A 14,758-nucleotide genomic window follows, 5' to 3' on the forward strand; every position below is an offset into this window, starting at 1 on the left:
ATAATAAAGACCACACCCATAGCAACAGCTGAATGACACTATCAAAGGTAGCAACACTGATGGGTATTTCAGTGAATGGGCATTAAAAAATAAACAGATCTGTATAATAACCACAGCCGCGCCCATAACAACAACAACAAACCACTATCTTATATAGTGCTAGGTACCAACCAATCCATTCAGGCTAAATGATGCCTCATTTATCAAACACTCTAAAGATGCTGGTGTTTCAATGTCCTAGACAAGGAGCAATTCTTTCCTTGTGTTTTGTTGTCTTTGATGTAATAAATCTGTCAAATAAAAATAATGTCAGAAATTGACTTTTGTTTTAGCCAGAATGTAGGTAAGGATGTCATCAATTATTCTTGTAAAGTTATCTACATTTTTGTACATATCAGGGGCATCTTTATCCATGTTATACAGCTTTTTAACTCTACAAAAACAGAGGAAACTGACAAAGAATGTACCTGAAAATGATGGTTTGGTCTTGACAATATGACAACTTGTAGTCACAAAGTGCTGCAACTACAAATTGATACAAGTCCTTTAGAGTGCCAACAAACAAATTCTTTTTGAAATACCCAACTCTGTAATTTTACAATGTACACTCAACCGTAACAAATGAACAAATACTTGTTTGCACTTTAAAAGCATATTTATGAAAAGATATTCGTGTACGTTGGCAAAATTAGACACTTGTGACAAGCAAGTAATCACATCTTGTATATCTGACAAGTCCAGATGCATTCCATTCCACACTTGGGGTGTCTAAATGCTAATTGTGCGTAACTTAGGGGAGTTGAATGTTGTTTAGGAAAATGGCGTCTACCAGTAAAGAGGAGGACTCGCCCGCTGAGATTTGTCCCTTCTTGACGCTTCCAACCGAAGTATTGCGACACATTTTGACGTTTTTCAAATACGAAGAAATCAGTGATCTGAGAAGTGTAAGTATTTGATAAAGGGTAATGTAAATGTGAGTAAGGAATCGGTTTGACAGACAGTATACAGCTTCAGTCTAGTCCGGACAAAGAAATGTGTTTTATGTCTCTTACTGTAAATGACGTTTATTAGTATCGTCTTTTTGATGCTCCGTGGGATAAACCATGTATCTGAGCGAGAATAGAAATCTTTCGTGTCTAAATGTACCAAATGAATGCAAGAACGCGAAATGGTGTTGAAATGACCAACTGTAATACGGCTGTTGACAATATCTAAAGTGTCGTACTATCTACTAATTCCTCCCAGAGATAACTCACATAATCCTGATTGCAGACGGACTAAGCTAGGACTCGATTCTCAGAATGTCTCTCATATCAATTATAATGAAAACAGTAAACTGTAACCGAAAACAAACGAATCGACGATATCATTTTTCAATTAACATCTGACATATTTATAGTACATGTACTAGTGTAAAACATAAATCATAATATCAGCTACAAAGAGAGGATATTATATTCTTTTATATCAGAACTTGTTCAGTTTTGAACCCGGAAATTGCTCAACACAAGCATGTCATACTTATGTTTGTATGATTGGGTATACTATGTAAACATTCTTGTAACACATTATATCTGTAACTTCATTCTTTCGTGTGAGCTTACGTCAACACGATATGTATTTTAACTTTTCAGTGAAGTACATTGTAAATATTATGGATGGGGATCAGATTGCGGGTCAGGACAGTGTTGTTGAAAATGAATCAAACAGTTTATCCAACAGTTACAAATAATTGTTTATGTCCTGGTGTTATATCTCAAGACTGTATCATTTCTATAATAAAAGTACCCAAACTCAAATAACATGTGACACTTTCATTTTCACAAAACTACGACATTGTAATATTGAAAGATGGATGACGATCATGTGTAATTGTGTTTACATGTATTTGAATTACATACAGATGTGTTTTAACCCATCCTACTGTTGATATGATGGGTGAATCGATAATTAATCATAGTCAAAACATACTGTCATTTATTATTTCAACCAACATGTGGTTCAGACTTCCAATACTCTCTCAAAAAGGGGGGGGGGGGTTGTTCAACAGTCATAACAACGGTGGACAAACACAGAAAACATGTACATTTGTATAATATAAGTTCCTGTTTTCTAAACATATTTACAAGCTACATGATGATAGATACCCAAACAGACTGACTTGTAGACTTGTCATATTAGTTGCCAGAATACACTTCATGTACATATTAATCATGTGATTAGCCATGATTGATGATAAGTGATGACATTGTTGCATTTGCTGACTATTCTCAAATGCAATGTTCTATTATTGTGAGCATATTTTTGTGACTTAGTATATGTCACCCTCAGCCCTGTTTCTTCCAACCTTTATGTTTTCAACTCTAAAAGTTTGTAAACCCAGTCAGTTTGATCATAGATTCTACACATGTAGGGTCTGTCGTTAGATTTATGATTGCTGGTTGCAAGTATGACATCACACTGAATCGTGAGTTGTCCAAATATTTCTTACAAATAATTATCTTACAAGTGGTTTATTACATTTATGAATTTTATGTCTTTATCACATTTGTGATTACAAGATATCTTCATTTTACAGTGAAATGCAATATTATCTGGTAGAAGAATGACAGAATATTTTATTTTTTTATGTGCTGAAATTTCACATTTGTGTATATGGATCCCCTTTACCATCTCATTTTACAGATTTGTAAAACAATTGACCAAACATGTCAAGAACTTCTGAACCAGGGTTATCATAAAGTTGAGAGATACCATTCCCAGTATCAGAAAGATTTGAAATCTCGTTTACCAAGGAGAGAGTCTGAACGTCGTAATCATCCACTAGCAAGGCATTGTGATATCATGGCTGCCATTGAAACAAGACTGTCATTGCTGGGTATGACATTCATGAAATACGTGGATATGAAATTGTGTTGCTTCATTCCAGGAAAGGTGAGAACATGACTAAACTCTGATATATAATTTAAAAAGCAAACTGTATTTGAAGATTTTGAAGTGTGAAAAGTTCAACTGTTGACTTGGACACCTTGCAAAATACACATGGTACACATGCTTCCGAAATGTATGAGTCACATTGTCATACATGTATATGTTCAAGATTCTAACGAGTTGACTAGAAAATAACAAATTCTCTGAATACATGATTGCTTAAATGTGCTTCTTTTCAATTCTACTCAAGCACCAGTACAGCAGTTCCATCCTTTTCCAGTTCCCAATCTATTTCTGTGAAGTACTTGCTTGCCTCTCATAAAATTACCCAATCTCTTTCAGACAAGAAAATTTTTTTAACATGTATTTACAGTATCGTCAAAGTGGGGTTAAGTAAATCATAAGTTAGGTTACACTTATGATTTCTTTGCTTTCTCCAACAATTGCCGTCAGATAAGAATGTCTCTTGTAAATCCAGAAGCTTGATTCTTACCATGAAGCTAATGCTGTTGTTTTAATATTTCAGGTCCTTGATGAGATTCTCCATTTAATTGACTACATTAAGAAGACTCCAAAGCCACCAAGAGCACATGAACTTCTCCAAGAATTACGAGACATCTCATCCATGGCAATGGAATACTTTGATGAAAAGATTGTACCTACTTTGAGGAAGAAAATATCACACACATCACAATTTGTGATGAAAAGTCCTTGTACAGGTATATACAAATGTCTGTTGGTTAAAATGACTATGTTATGATCATTCTTCAGGTTGTCTATTGTGAAGTGCTATGAATAACTTATTTACAGTGTAATGATTCCTGCTACTGTGTCACTGTGGATAACATATGCTATGCCAGCAACAAAATATTCAGGAAATCTGTTAGAAAAAAAAGTATGTATTCTATACTTCAGAAGTTTTTCCTGAAGGAAAAGTGGTGTAAGATAGCTTGGCAAAGTGAAATTAGATATTTTACAGAAATCAGATAACCATGAAATTTGCTTTGTTTTATCTTAAAGCTACATCATCAGGTATTCCTATGGCTGCAACTAGTATGGTTGCTAGGAGACAAGACCTGATGAGGTTCCAAACCAGTGTCAACAACCTACTGGTCTTCAAGAAAGAATTTTTGGATTACAAGCGACAACTGGTTGATCAGAAGAAGAAAACTCTTGATCAGGAAAAGAGAATACAGAAACAAGACCAGCTTATTGCTGATCTTAATAGCAAGATACTAGATCAGGACAAAAAACTGAATGAAATGACACGTAAATTTACAGAATATGATCACAAGTTTGAAGGCCTGACAGCGGAAATCAGTAAATTGAATCAAGTGAGTGGTACTGAGAAATCAGTGGCACCACGAAGTAGTAGGAAACGAAAAACCTTGGATGAAGATGATGATGATAAAGGTGACAGCAAGCCCAGCACGTCGGCACGGATAGCAAGATCTAGAGAGAAAAAAATGAAACACTCATCAAATTAATGTTGATGAAGAAGTCACTTTATTCAAATCTATATTTACAAATTTCATAACTTTAAAACTCAAAGTAAGAGTGTATAGGTGATCATATGTACCAGCTGAAGCTGTGAATTTTGAGTTGTGATCCTAAAAAACAAGTTGTGCACAAGTTTTCTGTCTGATGTGCAAAACTTTGCAGTTGATGTCCAAATAGAATGATGTCTGACGAGTAGCTTGGGTAATGGACTTTGAGGATGAGCTGTAATGCATATTTCTACTTCTGAGTCCTACCCATTTTATGTATGAAGTAAACTGACTCTCTTTAAAACATACAGTCAGTCAGTAAAGTCAATAGCAAAGTCATTTATCAACTTTGGAGAGAGTTGAACATAGTTGAAAGAATTGCTCTCCCATTACATGTTCATTAAACATGCTGCTTTGCATACAATATAAAACAGTGGAAATTAGAGATACAATTCATAATTTTGCATTTGTAAAGTCATTCTTTAAGTATAGTTGTGGTGCTGGTATATAGGAAAAAGAAACTGTAATTGTCCTTAGTGGGGGGGGGGGGGTTGATTTTGCATTTGTAATGTGCAGTATTAAATTTTGCATTTGTTCTAGCCAATGCCTTTCTTCTTGTATCAAAGATCCCTTTCCAAATCTCACTTGTAAATCATGATAACAGTGTACAAATATAACTGATGAATAATCCCTTTGTTTTTATTTTTCATACACCATTGATGAGAATCAAAAACAGAAACTTTAGACAAAGCTGATAGCATATAGGCTTCAGTGCTGATAGGGTCTTCATAAGTATGTATAATTCAAGTTACATGTTGTTCCTGCTCTATTTGTTTGTTTGTTTATTTACTAAACCACTATAATATTGCCACAAGTAATGCAAATTTCAGTTGTGTACTTGGACACTAGTGTTTTTTCCAATGTGCTACAATCAAATTGGTCCCCATCCCCTCTGCAACTTTCTCATTTTATGATATAAAAATCAAGTGCAATTACCTCCCAAATGAAAAATTATGTCAGTCTGTCACTGAAATTGAAAATCTCTGTTGGCAATACTGTGTGATTTGAGATTATTAACAAGGTTCAAGTACATAATTTGATGTCAACAATTTCTGAGTGTGTATTGATTCTTGAAAAAGTGAAAATCCTTGCTATGTAGTGTGGCTAAGCTAAGGTTATGACATACAGTTCAAGTACAGTACTTGGTATTAGCAAGTATGTAATGATTCTTGGAAATGTAAAAATCTCACTTAGGATTGCTACATAGTCACAGATCATGAATAAGGTTCTGGTACAGAAATCTATATCAACAACTCCTTGGTGTTATGATTCTTGATCCTTGAATGCTATTACATTTCAAAGATGTCCAACTCCAAGGTCTCGTTCTTAAATCATGATTGTAAGTAAAGAAATGAAGTACAGTAGGTTTCACCCTTTTTATGTGCTTGTCACATGTACATTTTAGTTGTTTCATTGCGTACACCCAAATGTGCTTGTCACATGTACATTTTAGTTGTTTCATTGCGTACACCCAAATGTATTCATGGTTCTTCCAAATTCACAACTGTAATGAAAGGTGCAGTAACGGTCACATTCAATGAATGACAGGTTATGTAAGAGCTTCCACTTTTCATGGGCAGATAGAAACTTTGAAATGTTCACTTCTGGTGATGTGGAAATGCTTTGAATAATTCCAAATGAGTGTGATTTTAATTAAGTGACTTTCATATCATAGATTCTAAATCAATCATTACAAATATCCTCCACTCAAATGGAATTATGTTGAAACATACAATGATCATATAAAATGGATTGTTATTGTTATTGAATTCAGAAATGAAGCTTAAAACAATATTTTAGTATGTAAAAAAATATCCTACATCCAAATGGATGAATCACAAGTAACTCAATTTTGAGGAGGCATTCCTTATAATAGCATCAGTGGAAAGATTTTTTTCTTGCATTGTATTGTTTCTCATTTCTGGAACATAGACTGTTACAGACTGCAAAGAAGCATACACAATGTAGACTGTAGGTGTAGTCAGTTGCCCACAACAACAATGAATCTCTCAGTAGATGTAAACAGTACCAATGTATGATGGACATTACATGTGTTAGATCATCTGTAGTGACTGCTATTTGTTTAAGTTGTTGTATAAATATATCTAATATGACTGGGATGACCTCATGTAACAGTGCAGTGGGTTGATTTACTGAAATACACCAGTTTCACTTGGAATATGCATTGTGCTTGTATTTTCCTGTTATTTCCTACATGTTTTTACGTCACTTGAATTTAGAGAATAATTCAAAGCAAACTTCAAATTCAACTTTAGTTTAAAAAACTTTGATTTCCCCGAAATAAATGTTTTTTATTTATTTTGATACTGTACTTGATCATGATTCATAGACTGATTTGTGGTTACAATTAGCTATGTTGCCACCAGAGGGCGTTGTTCAATCAAGAAGTAGAATTGCCTGAAATACTCCCAACTCAATTTTAGCGGTACTGTATCTCGCTGTTCAGACTAACAAGTACTGAATAAAATCATGTTTCTGTTTTTATACACAATTTAGCATGTTTAGACAAACTTGATTTCGTACTTCCCCATTAGGTAAATGTAATGATATCTATTATAGACCAACATGTCAATCTTCAAGTATTGAGAGATATATTGTGTCACTTTCACTGTGCTCTCATTTCTATTAAACAAATACTGGTTCAACTTCATCTACCACATGGCACTGTATGTTTTGTGTATTTTAAGTAAAGATTACTTTACACTTGGATATATCAGTATCTGTAAAGAAATGTATGTAATACAAGTCTGCAGTGTTGGTAAATACCTATCTTTGCATCTTCTACAGCCAGTATTTGTGCTAATCAGTGGCAGCAGCAATAATTACAATAATAAAATAAATACAGAAAAATCTATGTTGTCAGATTGGTTGGTAATTTTTATGAAGTGCCCTGTATTTATATTATACATGAAGTGATGAATGTGAAACAGATCTAAATCACAGCCTAAATCTAATATTTGCTGTGTAGCAGTTTGCACAGCATACTAGTAAAAAATACTTCAACCAGATTTAAACTGAATGCCTCCAAAAAGAGCACAAAACCATAATTTTTAAGTCTTACACACATTGTTGGAATGTGAAATTCTGAGCTATAGGTTTCATACATGATGTACCCCTCAATTGGAAAATTAATTATATGAAACAGTAACTATATGAAATTTGGAACTTACATCGTTAACATATTGCCCAATTATTGAAATATCATTAATTATGCAAATTAACCATTTGTGTTAACAATAATTGAGTACAGTAGAAAATGGTTAATATAACCATGTGTGTATTTTAAGTAAAGATGACTTCACACTTGAATATATCAGTATCTGTAAGAAATGTGTGTAATACAAGTCTGCAATTTTGGTAAATCCAGCTAGAGAAACTAAATTGAGTACTAGTACATTTGGTTTAGAAGGAGAGCTATGCCACATTCCTTGTAACAGCAGGCATATTCAACACTATCTATTTTGGATTTTGTTCTTGATTGATTTATTGATTGATTGATCGCTGTTTACGTTGTTTAATTCAGTATTGGTCTACCTAGTTTTGCAGACCAACAATTATTTGATTAATATATTAATTAATATCTGGAATATCAATACAAACGTCATAGTGCCTTCCAGTGAGTAACCTTGTCGGACTAGGGACATCGCATTACTTCATGTATACAATGAAATACAAGTATATGACGAGTCAACTTTTGTCATTTTAACTGTTACTGTTTGCAGTTGGTGACACTATCGGTATCTTCATCGTATTACGAACGACAGGAGGCAATTGGCAATGTTTCAAAATCTGAAAAAGGACAAATTCTCTATGAAATGAAATGTACACACAAACAGTATCGAATTCCTGCCAACATAGCCAATTGTATATACTACCAACTACATTCAGACAATAGTGTATCGTTTTCACTTTACACCTTTGTAGTCTAACCAGGATGAAGGTTTCCAGTGACAGGATGTTGGGAAACATAAATACATGTACCAGTCTTTAAGATCCCACTTGAATAGTAGACATTGTGTGCTTTCATTTCTTGTAACAAAGAGACCAGTTCGAATTTCGATATCAGATTTGACGGTTCTAAGGTCCTTTAAGAGAGAATATGCTACATGTAACTCTGATTCGAAATTAACGATGTTCTAATGCGGTACTGATTCCGTGAAAATCTATAACTTTCCATCAAGTTTATATTGGTGCGCCCACTTGATGCAAATGGTATGTCTGTTGTTAATTTTGTTTTGGCTCGTGTGTGTGTGTGTGTGTGTGTGTGTGTGTGTGTGTGTGTGTGTGTGTGTGTGGTTATAGTGTCATTGTTACAAGTCAGCGCCTACAGAGTTCATTAACGCCTTTCAATACTAGTACACATTCACTGCTTAATAATAACTTACAATACATTGTAAAGATTTGCAATTTTACCGAATCAAAACGATCGATTTTATCATTGTCTTGCAGTCTTATTTATTTATTTATTCATTCATTCATTCATTCATTCATTCATCCATCCATTCATTTATTTATTTATTTATTTATTCATTCATTCATTCATTCATTCATTCATTCATTCATTTGTTTATTTATTTATTTATTATTTATTTATTTCCAAGGATGACATACGGGACGAGTCCTATTTACAGGCTCCAACAATGAAATTGTACAAGACAAACATGGCGTAGCGCTAAAAACATAAATCGACGAATTACTTTATTAAAACGCCTCGTGCTCCCAATTAAAGGCGAATATTTATCAATATTTTATGCGACTTCACCTCTCCCTAAAACAATATGATTCCGTAAATTCTAGTAGGAGCATTGAAATCAAGCCTAGATAAAATGAAAGAACTATTGTAGCACAATTTATACAAAAACTTTAAACCCAGTATAATTCTACGCCTGTGGCAAAATGGCAACATTCCAAAAAAGGAACTCAGTTCTATGCACTTATTTCTCTCATAATTTAGTCTGGACTTACGAGTTATTGACATATATTGTATTACAAACTTTCGTTGTACCCACTCAAGTTGATCGGTTGAAAATTGTTTGTAGCCATTATTGGTTCCAAACATCGGAGCAATATTCAAGATGACAACGAACATGTGCTAAAAAAATATAATGCTACAATATTATTTCGTGACTTCCTTCTCCTTCATATCGTATAAAACCTGACACACTTTACCATGTTTGTACTTACAGAGATCTAAGGTTACGGATTATGCGGTTCAACTCAGTATTGGTCTGCTTAGCTTTACGGACCTACAGCGAGTATAATATTTACCTTGTCATTCAACACGTTACCTGGATATAATACGACGGATACCGGGGGGTTGGCGATATTGGTTCTGGCATAGACAGCAAATGCGGTTAATTTCGCCAATTCCCACTCTTCACGTTTGAAGAAAAGTGTGTATATATGCTAGCAGTGATACATAGAACTAATAGTGTTGATGAATTGTAGCAGAACTGTAACGGAATGGGAAAGATTTATTCGGGATTCTTCAAACATGTGTTATTGCACCATCTAGTTCGACTCCTATTCAGAGACAGTGCTACAGGTGAGTATCTTTACCACATGTATGCAGTACCGTAGCCGACGATTCCCAGCATGCGCGATTTAAATTTTATGGTTCACTAAAGTCAAAAGTGACTGTACACTGACTCCTCGCTAATGTATCTTGATATCTTTATTGTACGCTGGCTTAATTAACTTTGAATAAAAATGTGTCCAGTTAAAAACTGTAACTTTTTGCAGTGTAGCAAATTAAAAATTCTTTGTGCGGGAAAGTACAAAAGAAGTGCGCACGTGCACTGTGCATTTTCCGCGAGTAGCAGTAGTCTCCTTCATTTGATAGCAAATCGCAATAATGTCAGAGAGTGAAAAAGTCGTTCAACTTGAGGTCGCCTGCTGCATGCAGTGACTCCGAAGATGCGCTCGATCTCATTTACATCTTGTTCCTTAAAACGGCAGATCTCTTTTTGGAATATTTGGTGGCCCTGAAAAACTATTAAACTAGGTACACAGTTTAAGATCCACTCTTTGAAGATCCACTTTTCAATAATTGTGTTCGACGTTGTCTTTGGTTAAAATGTTGTTTGATATTAATTATCTCATTGCACTGACACTAGCGTTATTCCGCAATTCATTTTGAAGCGACAATTTTCTATGGAAAGAATAACCCTGAATTTGTGAACAGAGCCGTACCTTCGACATCAAAATCCAAACTTCCATTTCGACTACAATGATAATGACAAGGAGAATTCACTAAGTTCACCTTGGGTTCCGACATAAAGGAGGGCCATAAAAGTTTTGGGGGTTGGGTATAGAAAATGATTATTTTGTTGTGTTACTTATTTGAGAAAGCACCATCCAAATTTTTTTTATTTAAAAAGTTTGTTTTTTTAACTTTGAATGTGACATCTTTTCGGCAGCCACTACTTTGAAAGATACGACATTAGGTCAGAAAAATTGAAAAAGGTGTTCAACCTACGGGCCATATATTTTTTCTGGTGATGGGCAATATATCCTCATGCGGACGTCGCATTTGTTTCAAAATCAAGGATATTTCTTTATATTTTCTGAATAGCACATGTAACAATATACATTTGAGTCTATTCCAATTATATAATATCTTATACAGTGGTTTACTTGGCTCTGATGATGCATACAAGCATGAATTGAGATTAAATTACAGAATACACTTCCAGATAATGTAATGCATAGCATAATTGTTTCAATTCAGGTATTTTATTACCATATTCAAGCATTGTAAGACTTTAAATTATGTCTATGGTTTGATATTTTATGCCTCTAAATGGCCTCCTGCTCTGTCTTATTTTCATTTTTTTTCACCTTTGGAGTTGTCTTCTTCCAATCAGTAACAATCAAGGTGATAATTGTCTTTCTCCCAAAACAAGATGGAAGGTGTCTGGCTAAGTACAAATGTACCTCCCTGTATAGGTTAGAGCTAATTAGAGACATCTCCTTATCCACATCCTGTGTAAATTAATCTCGTTCGGAGTATTATTGTAGTTGGCTATCACTGTTATTGCATACATTATTGTACCATATGAATTTATATATCTACTGTAGTGTAGGTGACAGAAGGGGTGGCTAAAATAATGCTTGAGTTTAATTTGGCGGGGCTTAAGATTTTTTGAGAAGAGAGGGTGAGAGGAGCTACAACATTTGTTTAACCGTAAATTGTATACATTTCCTAACTGTAGCTATGCAGACAAATTGCAAGAGATAGTATCAAGATGACTGAATAAGTTCTATCTAAACTCGACCTGAAATATTTTGCTATCATTATATATGGTTTGTTTTATCCTTGTCAAGCATTGTGAAAAAATGAAATCGACCTACCTACCCAATGTGATGGGTTAGGTTGCCCGTTGACCAGCTTTTATTTTTTCTGGCCTTACGTTACATATGATATTTAATTGCGTATATGCTAAAATAGATATTATGTAAATTGCATGCACATTTATGTAAATTAGCAACTTTTTCATAATTGCACCAAGACAAAGGTCTGCCCCTGGCAATTTAGCCAGGCTATGGCCATGGTATGCGCGTGTGTGTGTGTGTGTGTGCGCGCGTGTGTGTGTGCGTGCGTGTGTGTGTGTGTGTGTGTGTGTGTGTGTGTGTGTGCGTGCGTGTGTGTGTGTGTGGGGGGGGGACATATTCGTTGTTTAGTTATCAAAAGAGGAGAATTGGGGCAGCCAATGAATTTAAAAGTTAAAGTCATCATATATTGAGCTTTAATAAGCTTTTAGTTAAAACTGTCATATAATTTAACATAATTTAAATTTGATGTCAAATGGGTCATGTCAGAATTGTAATGTAGAGTGTAATATCTGTTGATAGCATTCCAAGTTTCTGATATCCTTGCTCTACTAAGTTAAAACACATATTTCCTCCGGCAGAAACCTATGTGACAGTTGCCAACAGAGAGCTGTACACACATGGTAATATAACAACTAATATCGAAATATGGGATCTGGGGTATCGACATTTCGTACGTGGTCTGGTGAGATCACGCCACCGAAGCCAATATTCGACCAGTCACACAAAGGGTTATGGGCAGTACCTGACGAACTGATAGATGAATGTAGGACTGATGTTCAAACTCTACAACTTTGCCATAATAATATAAGAGAGATATATGACGATACAGTTGAACTTGTTGGTTTAAGGTATGTAGATTTGAGCAACAATCAATTATCCTGGATTTCATATCAATTCTATGAGCTGCCAAACCTAACATATGTCAATTTATCGTCGAATAACTTAGAAAACATCGATGGAATTGGAATTTGTGTCAAGTTACGGCATTTGGATATTTGTAGGAACCTATTCTCAGAACAACTAGAAAGGGGTTTATTTGACCTCCATGATCTCAGGGCTCTACTTCTAGCAGACAACAACTTCAGTGATCTCCCAAGGGATATATCAAGGTTGAAACGATTGTGTCATCTCGATTATAGTAGGAATACACTTATGTTTAATGATGAGAGTGCTCTCCCGAAGATCCCTAAAACACTTCGCAAGTTAGAATTGGTAGAGGTAGACTCACCAAATCTTGTCCTTCACGTAAGCATGCTACACGCTCTGGTTAGACATCTGACGAGCCTCGAACATTTGAACCTTTGCAACAACCGACTTGATGAACGTGTAGAGAATGATGAAAGAAGCTTCCTGCACACTATAGTCAATCTATCCAAGCTGATTTACCTGAATGTTGAGGGCAATTGCATCAAGGCTCTGCCAGAAGCATTTGCCAGGCTTTCAAGACTCGAAACATGTATACTTAGTAACAATGCAATATCGAAGTTACCAAGGACATCTGTCAAGGGACTTGTAAAGGTACGCCGTTTTCATGCTGATGGAAACAACATAGACGACATTGCAGCAATGCCATTCGAGAATACGGAACTTGCCACCCTTTCAATGATAGGGAATAATATACATCACCTTCCAAAAGAGGTTGCCCAGCCGTATCTGGGATCATTATGCCTTGACAACAATCGACTAACTGATCTCAACCATGTAGATTTTGGTCGAATGAAATCATTAAAGACCCTTTCCTTGCAAGATAACGAAATTAAAGAATTTCCACCCACCCTACATCTTGCATACAATCTCGAAATGCTTAATCTTGCTGGAAATAAAATAACACAATTTCCTGAGAATTTTGAAGCTAAAATGCTCAAAAAGTTAAACATGTCCAGAAATAACATACAGAAGTTTCCACGACATTTGTTACACTTTGAAGATGTTGACCTGTCAGGAAATTGCATCACAGACGATGATCTCAGCGAATGCAATGGTAGTGAAACTGCTGCACTCAAGAGGATCAGTCTGATGGACAATGAGGTTGAGCATATCCCGGCTGTAATATTGAATTATCCCCAGCTCGAAGAATTACATGTCGGAGGTAACTTCATTCGGAACATACCAAAGGAACTACAAAATCTGACAAATTTGCAGTTACTGGGTGTTCAAAACAACGAGTTGGTCGTTCTACCTTCACATGTATTCCAACACCCTAGCCTGCAAGAAATTTCGGCCAAGGGAAACAGAATCCACACAATTGCCCTCGATAACGAAAGTCCAGATCACGGACGAACACTACAAAAACTAGATGTCAGTGAGAATAGACTACGACATTTACCAAGAGAATTAGAAAACGTCAGAGGTTTAAAAGAGATTAATGTATCACACAATCAACTCTACTTTCGTCCAACAGTACTCGAAAACCTCACAAACAACCATGGAACAACCCTCTCTGTCGATGGCAATTTGTTCAGAGACGTTACTCAATCAGGTGGAGTAAATATTCCCGGAAAAACATTTCGGAGGGGAAAGATGTTTCTGATCGGTGCACATGGTGCTGGTAAGGCTACGCTTATGCAGAAACTCTTAGAAACCAGTAAGTGGCCAGCAGATACCATTTATGAAGACAACTCAGTAAACGTCAGTGATAATGCTGCAAATGCAGGTGATGATTATGAAGAGGATTCTGAAGAGGAAGTGGATCTTCATGAACAACTCTACGAAAGAGACATGTCAGTAATGAAAACCAAAGAGAGGAAAGGGAAGTCTCCCAAGATAACCAATGAAGAAGTAGCTTTTATGGACCGTGTCATATGGCTAATAGATGACAAGACTGATATTGAAATCACATACTGTGGAGGAAAAGGAAACGTGGATGAAATTTGTCCATTTTTCTTTACCGAAAAATCTCTCTATGTCATCACGTTCAACCTTGG

The 14,758-nt window shown here is 35.4% G+C and overlaps 1 protein-coding gene across 1 annotated transcript; it reads left to right on the plus strand.

Moving 5' to 3' along the window:
• The first annotated feature begins 810 nt into the window (after nt 1-810).
• LOC144449899 (uncharacterized) lies at nt 811-7,305 on the plus strand. The gene is made up of 4 exons (XM_078140450.1): nt 811-944; nt 2,686-2,934; nt 3,458-3,650; nt 3,952-7,305. The coding sequence occupies exons 1-4, from the start codon at nt 819-821 to the stop codon at nt 4,416-4,418; spliced, it is 1,035 nt and encodes a 344-aa protein (XP_077996576.1). The 5' UTR covers nt 811-818; the 3' UTR covers nt 4,419-7,305.
• The last annotated feature ends 7,453 nt before the right edge of the window (nt 7,306-14,758 follow it).

The sequence above is a fragment of the Glandiceps talaboti genome, chromosome 2 (assembly GCF_964340395.1).
Source record: "Glandiceps talaboti chromosome 2, keGlaTala1.1, whole genome shotgun sequence".
NCBI classification, from domain to species: Eukaryota; Metazoa; Hemichordata; class Enteropneusta; family Spengelidae; genus Glandiceps; species Glandiceps talaboti.

Coding starts and splice junctions, on each gene's coding strand:
- LOC144449899 (XM_078140450.1), top strand. CDS start 819: ATGGCGTCTACCAGTAAAGAGGAGGACTCGCCCGCTGAGATTTGTCCC. Junction 945..2,685: donor AAATCAGTGATCTGAGAAGT/GTAAGTATTTGA, acceptor CTCATTTTACAG/ATTTGTAAAACAATTGACCA. Junction 3,651..3,951: donor GATGAAAAGTCCTTGTACAG/GTATATACAAAT, acceptor TTTATCTTAAAG/CTACATCATCAGGTATTCCT.